This window comes from Colletotrichum chrysophilum, assembly GCF_026319265.1.
Source record: "Colletotrichum chrysophilum strain AFK26 chromosome Unknown scaffold_167, whole genome shotgun sequence".
NCBI lineage: Eukaryota > Fungi > Ascomycota > Sordariomycetes > Glomerellales > Glomerellaceae > Colletotrichum > Colletotrichum chrysophilum.
Window position 1 is genome coordinate 86,724 of NW_026517454.1, and position 9,893 is coordinate 96,616.

At 52.9% G+C, this 9,893-nt stretch overlaps 3 protein-coding genes across 3 annotated transcripts; 1 reads left to right on the plus strand and 2 right to left on the minus strand.

Annotated features, from left to right (window-relative positions):
* Window positions 1-512: 512 nt before the first annotated feature.
* On the plus strand, window positions 513-2,848 carry COL26b_012223 (uncharacterized protein; the record flags this gene model as incomplete). Its single annotated transcript, XM_053184869.1, has 2 exons — window positions 513-2,746; window positions 2,827-2,848. The coding sequence occupies 2 exons, from the start codon at window positions 513-515 to the stop codon at window positions 2,846-2,848; spliced, it is 2,256 nt and encodes a 751-aa protein (XP_053031203.1).
* Window positions 2,849-3,747: 899 nt separating this feature from the next.
* On the minus strand, window positions 3,748-4,454 carry COL26b_012224 (uncharacterized protein; the record flags this gene model as incomplete). The annotated part of the gene is made up of 3 exons (XM_053184870.1): window positions 3,748-3,934; window positions 3,994-4,086; window positions 4,147-4,454. The coding sequence occupies 3 exons, from the start codon at window positions 4,452-4,454 to the stop codon at window positions 3,748-3,750; spliced, it is 588 nt and encodes a 195-aa protein (XP_053031204.1).
* Window positions 4,455-5,920: 1,466 nt separating this feature from the next.
* COL26b_012225 (uncharacterized protein) lies at window positions 5,921-6,864 on the minus strand (the record flags this gene model as incomplete). Its single annotated transcript, XM_053184871.1, has 4 exons — window positions 5,921-5,946; window positions 5,994-6,122; window positions 6,179-6,538; window positions 6,597-6,864. 4 exons carry the CDS (start codon window positions 6,862-6,864, stop codon window positions 5,921-5,923), a joined length of 783 nt encoding a protein of 260 aa, XP_053031205.1.
* Window positions 6,865-9,893: the final 3,029 nt, after the last annotated feature.

Consider the following 9,893-nt stretch of genomic DNA (forward strand, 5'->3'; position numbering starts at 1 on the left):
GCACTGCATCGGTAATCAAACGCAAGGAGTTTATACAACTAACAGTGGGAAGTGGTTCCCAACGGTTAATGGGGGCAACGCTGTCGACGGCAAGGTTGACGACCTGTCAAATGGGCCGAACACTAACAAGCCGATGCGACTGAGTTCTGGATCGTTGACAGACCTGACCAATGACGACGGGTTGAGTGTGTACGATCAAGCCTGCACCGGGACAAACCGGCCGTCTTTTTCAGCGACGTTCTACGCGGCGTGGAGTGAGATCCAGAGCAACCAGCAGCCGAAGAGCGCGGCGCCGTGTTACAGGCCCGATGGCCAAGCCGTCCCCATTCGGATCGTGCAAGCCGCCGACTGGAATGCTAACGGGTGCGCCCCGGGGTTTTTGTGTAAGTGTTCATCAGAGTCGAGCAAGGAGAATCTGCCCACTGACGATCACAGGCGAGAATAACACCGTCAATTCGTTGCCCCAATACTGCCCTCCCGCCGACCAATGTCAGATGGCAAGACTCGCCTCGATGACTTGCATGGTGAACGGGCAAAACTTCCCCATGGGCCCATTCGAACCGGTCGTCTGCCAGCAGGGATACTACTGTCCACCGCCCGGAGTAGAAAAGATCCAATGCCCAAAGGGCACGTATTGCCAACCGGGCGCCACCAGCCCGACGCCATGCCTCACCGGCAGTCGCTGCGAAGCGGGTGCGACATACGAGCTGTTCCTCGTTCCCCTGCTTGTGCTCATCCTCGTCGACGTCTTGGTAATCATGGGCATCATCGTGCACGCGTTGCGCAAGAGGGTGAAAGATTACCGGTCAGATCATGCGTCGAACATGAAGCGCCCCTCAATAAGCGGCGTGAAGGCGCAGATCACGGGCTATAAGGCCTTGCAGCACGACACCGACCACGAGATGCTTCCCATGAGCGCGACGTACACCCCGAACCGGACGGATACCCACGGCACAGGTTTCCAGGCCGCCTTGGACTACGATCACCACCAGTGGACGGCGGGGGCGCAGCCCAAGGAGGAGGTCAACCCCCAGCTTCTCAAATTCGTCGAGTCCATGCGCCGGGCCACGGATGCGACCAACCTCGGTCTGTCCTTCAGCTACACGGATCTCAGCTTCCAGCCGAAGAAGAGCAAGAAGATGATTCTGCAGAACGTCACGGGGTCGATTGACCGTGGAACTCTGACGGCGGTTATGGGCGGCTCGGGTGCTGGCAAGTCGACATTTGTCAACGTGCTCATGGGCAAGACGAAGCACACCGGCGGGATGGTTGCCGTTAACAGCAGCCCCGATAAGCTGAAGCGGTACAAGAAACTGATCGGATACGTTCCTCAAGACGATATCGTCCTGCCGGAACTCACAGTATACGAGAACATCATCCACTCAGCCAAGATCCGACTTCCCAGGACTTGGTCCACCGACGACATCGAGGCTCACGTGACGTCAGTCATCGACTGCCTGGAACTCTCTCATGTCCGCAACTCTCTTGTGGGGACGGTCGGAAGACCGGTGATCAGTGGAGGACAGCGGAAGCGGGTCAGCATCGGCATGGAACTGGCGTCTGCCCCCATGGCCATCTTCCTCGACGAGCCGACGAGCGGATTGGATGCAACGGCAGCGTCGTCCCTGATGCGAACACTGAAGGCCGTCGCCCGTCTGGGTATTAGCATCATCGTCATCATCCACCAACCTCGCTCAGAAATTTTCCAACTTTTCGATAACCTCATCCTCCTTGGAAACGGGCAGACCATCTACGAGGGCCCCCAGGCGGAGGTGCAGAACTACTTCCAAAATATCGGTTTCGACTTCCCCGAGCACAGCAACCACGGCGATGTCGTGACGGACATTATCACAGGCAACGGACGAATCTACAAACACATCGGCGAGATCTCCAAAGATTCTTTGATCTCAAACTGGGCCTCCCATCACCAAATGAATCGACCGGGCGGGAAAGAGCACCACACCTCCACGATGATGAACAACAGCGGCATGCACGAAGCCATCAAGCACCGCGGTGCACCCTTCTTCAAACAGCTCTGGCTTTGTCTGCGCAGGGCGATGGTCCAGCAGTACCGCGCCAAGTCAGCCTTCTGGGCAGAGATGGGCCTGGCCGCCCTCGCTGGCTTCCTTCTCGGCTTGGCCGAGCACTCCAAGAAGGGCATCTTGTTCGTCGGCACATTCCAGGGACCCTACTCGATACTCTCAACCGCCGTTGATATCAAGTCTGCACCCGAGTTAGCCCTTCTCGTCGCGATCGCCATCGGCCTGGTCTCAGGCGCGCCCGGCGTCAAGTCGTTCTCGGAAGAGCTGCTAGTCCACCGCCGCGAGGCCGAGGCCGGGCATAACCGCCTCGCTTACTTCCTCGCCAAGCTCATCTCCGTGGTGCCGCGCATGTTCTTCGGCTGCCTGCACTTCTCGACCTTTGTGCTGCTCCTCACGGTGCCGGTAATCAACTGGGGCCTCGCCTTTCTGGCCAACTTCCTCTACTTCTACTGCATCTACGGCCTGGCGAACATCGTCAGCATGGTCGTCCGCCGCGAGGACGCGCCTCTGCTGGCTACGATGATCAGCCTCATCACGGCGATCTTGTCTGGGGCCGCGCCGCCGCTGGCGAAGGTGAAAGAGTGGAAGCTCGAGTGGCTGTGGCGTGCGTCGCCGGGTGTGTGGCTGGCGGAGGTGTACTTTGGGCAGCTTGTGTCGCCGTTTGCGGATATTTTTGATGTCGACAAGGCGGCTGATGCCACTGGGTTCCATTTGCATTGGCTTTGGAGGAACATGGGAACTCTTGTGGTCATTGGAACGATTTACAGGATTATAGCATTTTTAGGATTATGGGCACTCGGGCATAGACAGCGAAGTTAAGGCTTCGCTTCAGGGAAATGTGTTTCCGGTAATGCAGGAGTTTCGGCTGTTCGTTGCCCAAGCGAGTAATATTATTTCATCAGACAATTCTGTCATGTTGTTCAAAATCTATTCACACTCATGATCCATTGTGCTCACCCTTTCATACCTTATGCATGTTGCTACGGCCAATGTAAGGCGTGTAATTGTCTCATTCACGATTATGCCGTAAGTTTCCGGGCGGGCACCGAAAGATCCGCAACCCCGCAACCGGAAGATCCACCTTTCGCCGGGGCCGGGCCGGTATGGATAACAATATCCGGCTTCTCCTTCGTGGCTTTCGGCTGGGTGCAGCGCCGTTTGCGACATCGAGACATCAGTGCCATAAAGGGAAGGGAAGGTTTTTGAGAACATTTTTCCCTTTCACCAAAGTTGAAGCAAGTCACGAACAAAAAACGCCATGCAAAGTATCCATTCTTGTGGGAGTCAAAATCCTGCAGTCAGCTTAGTGCGAAGTGGCTCATTTCCCGTGCCAAGCGTTGTTTGCTGTCAGCTGAAATCCTTCGATCGACACAGGAGTGGATGTTTTCTGATCCTGCAGTGAAGGGCGTCCTCATTGGCTACAGTACGTGAGCGCACGTCACATCGCGTCGGTCCGTTGTTCGCGCATTCAATTGCACGACATTTTTGGGGAAGGATCATTCTGGGCGCCACGCGAACACGGTCCTGATGCTTGAATTGGGTTTTTTATTGAATCAAATGGTATCTTTAGGGTGCAATCAAATCAACGCAGTCGCGCAAGCTCGTGCCAAAGTAGCATATCATGAAATGTGTCCTCTCCATCGCAAAAGCACAAAGAACCGTCACACATAATTCCTTGTCTTCCGATCCATCTCTTGGTTATCATTTATGCGTAGCGGTTATCCATCTCGTACGGCTGGGAGCTATACGGCTTCGGCTGTTGCTCATTGGCGTAACCGTTGTAAGCGGTCGGCTGGTTCTGGTTCGCGGGCGCGTAAGCGCCGCCAAGGGTTCCCTTGCGGTGCTTGTGGTAGATGACGGAGGCGTAAACAAGAAGCCCGATAAACGAGGCGCTATCAGAACGGTCAGACAAAGCCTCAATCAAATCCCGTGGATTGAGCAGTAGACTTACTAGATAATGATGTTGATGATGACAGTAATGGCTCTTCCCTCCGAGCCGGCGACCGTAAGCGCGAAAAGAATGGTCCAGACGGCCGTTTGAATGCTACCAAGCGCGAATGTCAGTATGCCGCCACAGCCGCACGCTGGAATAGAAGGCACAAACCAGTTGCAAATGAGGAAAAACCGAGGTGTGAGTGTCCTGCGCGATCGCTTGATGATGCAGACGAGGTCGAGTAGCAAACAGCCAATGATGATGATCATCACCACGACCAGGATGGCAATGACCCAGCTCGCTGTCTTGGTTGTGCCGCCGATGTCATTAAGTTCGCTCCTGTTGGAGGACGCGTATCCGATGGTGATGCCGTAGAGGACGATTTGCAGAAGCATCACCGCGATGCGGATGATGTAGAAGGGGATGACGATCCTCTTCAAGAATGGCGAGCCATCGCCGACCGTGTACTTTTGCGACATGTTGGTCTGTGATGCGTGTGCGCTTTCCCGTTTGATGATTAAGAAGCTGAAGAATTGACGTGACGATGAAGACTTCAAATTCAATAACTGTGTCCTGCCAAACAGCGGCAGAGGAGGGCGGCCGTGGCGCACTTTAAGTACGAGCTAATCTAAAGGATCGTTACCCATGGTTCTCCTTGCGCTGTGCCTCACGCCACGGCGGCTGGCTGGAATTTTGCTTCTCTTGATTGAACCAGACACTCAGCCCCCGTGTCCTCCTTGCAGCCCATTTGTCCAACACGCCCCCATGTCTCACACAGCCAGCCCTAGGAGAAGCAAGCTTAAAGGTTTGCTCCAGTCGCGGTGGGCTCTTCGCTAGGCAGCCAGGCACACGGCCCCTCAATGTAACCTTCTGTGGTGCCTTTAGCTCGTGAAAACAGAAAACAGCCCCTGCGCGCCAGGGATCTCGGCTGACAGCAAGCGCCGTGTTGGTGGTGTGCCTAAGTCGGCATAGCCCCCAGATCAACGGCAGATCCCCTGCCCGTTCTGCTTTTACGCGCCCCCACTGCTGAATTTAACCTAACAACGGTGGCCCTTGTGGCCCCCGATTCAGCGAATTTCGCTGCCTGTTCGGTGGAGAGTTTGGCGGCTGTTGGGCTGAGAAGGTTGGTTGAGCACGTTAGCGCAACGCTACCAAGCATGCGAAGTCCTAATGAACATGCCGCGGTCCCGTGGCGGGACGTCATTGGCTTTTCTTGGGTGATGTCAGTCCTAAGCTATCTAGGATTGTTTTTACGTGAGTTGATGGAGCTGTCAGCACACCAGAAAATGCGACAGTTTCTCGGCACGGGAGGGCCGATGGACTGTTCGCCGCTTCCGACCGTGGTAGTTGTACTTTATTGGGCATGATCTGACTGCCAGTATTGTGCTCCTACATGTAAGAAAGACATATGGAACACTTACGTCTCGGTGAGCAGTTTAAGATCAACACGGAGAGCTTTTCAACACATGCGACTACGGCGACATCCAAAATGCAAAATTGAAGAGCTTGAACTGAGGTTCTCGGCGCCAAGCATTCTGCTCACTTCAGACACCCTCTTCTCTTGGTGGAAGGTCTGGCTTCGGCCTCAGAAAAAATCCCAAACTTGAGGAACCTGATATTTATCAAGCAATGAGCAAACTCAGAAGCCAATTCCGTTAACGAGATGCGTCAAGAAACTGCTTAGTCACAGGCTCAAGACACTCCTCCAGGCTTTTCCAACCCTCGAGACCCAACAGCTTCAGCACTTCAGTTGACCTCTCATTTGGAACCTCTGTCGAATCTTCAAGTATGTTCTCCACCTCCTCCGGAAACTCACGCGAAGGATAGGCGGTCTTGAAAATTCGCAACAAATCGTTGACCGTGTATCTCCCAGCGTACGCAAACAGCCTCTCAGATTTGACTTGTGGTAGCAGTAAGGCTCCGACGTGAAGGCTGGCCACGTCCTTCACATCGCAGAACCATTCTGATCCACTGTCAGTGGAGATCGGGGAAATCGGGAATTCTGTGACATCACTTACGGGACTCAAACATCTTGACAATCTCCTCTGAGCCATTTCCGTCCCAGAGCATCTTTGACACCCCCATTGCAGCAGTAAAACCCTGGGCTTTAGGATAAAGAACTTCGCCATAGCAAGGGCTTGGGATGACTGGAAACAAGTTAGCATGGGAGACTGGATGCCTATGCCATGGTCGAAGTTCATACCTGTGTTCATAACAAAGTTAGGAGCTCTCGAGTGATACCACTTCCACAATGCTTGCTCTGTCTTGACCTTTCCAGCAGCATAGACAGTATGACCCCCAACAAGATCTTGACGGAGATCGGGCGAGTAGGCAGCGATAACCGTTTCTTCATTATATGTCTCGTTGGTGATTTTTCGAACGATGCCAGGAGCGGGATCGGCCACTGCACTCGACGATGAAGTGTAAACAAGCCTGCTGCAAGAAGGCGTAGAAGCTGCCGCCTCAGCTATGCCGATGGCGGCGGATACCATGGGGGAAACGACGTTGTCAGGGTTCAAGTCAAGGCTTGTGTCGGCTGCTGTATGAATAACCCCATGGGCACCTGAAAGTGGAGGCGTTAGCCGTATTGTCTGGTTTTGAAGGGCTACGGATACACTTACCTTTAACAGCGGCGTTGAAAGCCCCCGGGATACTGAAGTCAGGAACTTCGACGAGCTCGAACTTGCCGGGGCCATACGTCTTCGTGAACATAGTCTCGATCCATCCAGACTTTTTCACGTTCCGTGAAATGCCTCTGACTCTAAAGCCTAGGCCGAGAAGTTGATCGCAGATGTGGATGCCCATGCAACCGCTAGCGCCAGAGACAACGACCAAGCTCCCAATTGGGAGAGCCGTTTGAGGCAAGTCAAACAGGTTGGAGGAGACCATTTTGCGCGCAAAGATTCGAAGTATAAAAAAGGATGAATTACTTCAACTGGATTTGTATAAAGGGCAAAAAGTAACAATGTGTAGATGGTGCGGTGGCTTTCTCACGCTGGTCAACCATATTGCCCCGGGCCATGTCGTTGCGCTCATCAGACTTATATCCAATCCGCCCGCGCGCTAAGTGGCCAAAGCTGTTTCAAAGCATCTCATCCGCTGTTCGTCAACGAAACGAGTGTACAAGGTTTGCAACCACAAAACAACTTGTTAGACTGAGAAACATGCTTAACTCCGGGTCCACCCCGAAGCCCGGCTGACGGAGTAGTCCGTGATGTTTCGGTATTTTGCATGTTGACAGGGGCGGAGACGGACTTTTGCGGTGGCCCCTGCTCGGTCCCCTCGGCGGCCGATATAAATGCCTGCCGGCGTCCGATTTTTCGAACACCGCCTAGGACAACCGAGGGCTCCGAGGAACCAAATCTTTCATCTTTAGTTACCAACAACGGCGTCTGTGAAACAATTGGATCTTCAATGGATTCTTCCCGCATAACAGCTGTAAGTCGGAGTTCTGAGACCTGACCCCACCTGCATCAGAACGTGTCATTAACGGTTAGCTCCATAGTGCGACCTGTGTCGGCTGCGCAAGGTAATACGAAGCTCCGGCGAGATCTTGCACGCTCCGTAGTGCGATAGTCCGCTGAAGCAATTTCCAGGTCCGCTGCGACAAAGTCTTCCCATGCTCGAACTGCAGGTCCTCATCCCAGGATTGCAGCTTTTCAGGTGTTGGACAGAGGCCGAAGGTTCCGAGACAGAGAGTTCCCATTTCAACACAATAGTACGGGGCTCAACACAGCATGCTGTCATGAGCGTTTCATTGACATCTTGCTAGTGAACAGAAGATCGATCTCATAGAGAAAAGACTCGGAAACATCGAGGCGTTGCTTCGACACCGCCCGTGTGACTGTCGCTCAACGGACGCACAAGTGACCATACCTGGAGAGTCTAGCCTCGCCGCACTCGATGATCTAGACACACAGTCATCGGTTGAAGGTTCTTCGTCTTTTCGGAGTCAAGTTGAGGTGGCTAGAAGATATGCGGAGTCTGCTGGAGATCGTAGCTTGTCGACACCCCCTGCACCCCGATGCAGCGACCGGGTCATTCCATCGCAACCCCAGGTGCACGCTAACAACCCTCGTTCTGGTACTCAATCATACCGCGAATTGCCGCTGCCACCGACAGCTGCTGTGATCAACATTCTCAAGATGTTGAAAGGTACAGTACTTCTTTAGCAATATCCTCGATTGCTTTCCTGACGAGATCACAACTACCAACAGAGTCTCCGCCTAGTAGCTTTCCTATACTGCGGTCTCTTATGCCCGTACCGGCCTACATCGAACTGTGTCGTGATGTCTACTTCTCAATTGATGAGTATGCCGACACAGACTTCATTATAGCCAACTCGGGACTATATTACTTGTTCACCGAGCACTTCTGCCCCACTGACAACGAAGATCTCCGCAAACAGTACTTCGTATGGGGCAGGTTGTGCAGAGATGCCATGATGCAAGCAGTCGGGAGCTTGACCGTTTGCTTGCCTGCTCACATCAAAAGCGTACAGGCGCTTGTACTAGGTGTAAGCATACCCCCCTTTGATCATCTCCGCCGCACTGCTGACAATCATAGGCCTCTCACGCCATAGAACTTGCTAAGCCCTGGCTTGCCTGGCGCCTCATTTCTTTTGCGGCACAACTAGCCATCGCCGCAGGTTTTCACGAGGACGCATTCATGGAAAGTGACGACGTAAAAATCAAGAAAGCCAAGATGCTCTTGTTTTGGTATGTATACGCCGTGGAGAAGGGTTTGGCATTGAGATTGGGACGAGCGTCAATTATACGAGTATGCGACATCACCCTACCTAAAGACATGAGCTGTCTCTCATTGTCACGGCCATGGAAATCAATGCTCCCGTTCTGGGTCTGGAATGCGACGATGCACGACAAGCTTTATGAAGCCCTGTACAGTCGAGCAGCTGCGACTTGCTGCGACGAAGACATAGTGTTAGCTGCAGATCGCCTTCTCGCAGAACTTAAAGAAGTTGAGCCTTATGACAAGGTACGGGAAGATTGCATTTTTGTGGCGCACATCCCAAACACAACGAATGTTGGCTAATTCCACTATACAGGGAAACAATACAGGAAAGCTAGAGAGGCTGGAAAACGTTCTTGCAGTGTCTCAAAAGGTTCTGTACTATACTACAGCAACTCTGATATCTCGGGCGAAGGTAATGCGAACCACGCCTCCAACTCTTTCGCCGCAGTGTTTGGAGTATGCCAGGGCTGCAATCCACGCACATCATGAATGCATGTCGATCTTAAACGGAGACCGGCACATCATGAATATTTACATACACTGGTGAGTGGCACTCTGCATCGAATATCCATGGGCCATGCTCATCTTACTGCATAGGAGGGTTCTACACGTACCTTTCGTACCTGTCCTTGTGTTGTATTGTAATGTGGTCAGCCAAGGCGACTCCGATGATTTACAACGACTTCAGGAATTTGCCAAAGGGCTTGAGGTTACAGCCAATTTGTCGGCTTCTGCGAAAGAATTTTGCGAGCGCAGTAAAGAGCTTCACAGATCTGCAATCAGCCAATTCGAAGCTGTAAATAGGGGTTCCTTCACACAAGAACAGTCGATCTTCTCCAACGGGCTCCATCAGTACTTTGCAGGAAATGTGTTCCCTGCGGTGGAGGATGAATACGGAACTGCGGACATTTCTGGTGAACGAATACAGGCAATGTTTGGGGGGCAGCATATGATGGGCTTGTTCTGATTATTTACCTTCTGAGCATACAAGAAGTAAGGCATTTGACCTCATTCCTTTGACAAAGATACTGTAAGGGGCTGGCCCCTAGGCTTGTTCAACGTAGAGGTGCCGTCGATTGACTATTCTAAGCTGAAGAAGGAAGAAAGGACTTTACAAGGGTAGGCACCTAACAGCGGTGAAGCAGGCCGGGTTAGGCGGCGTACTG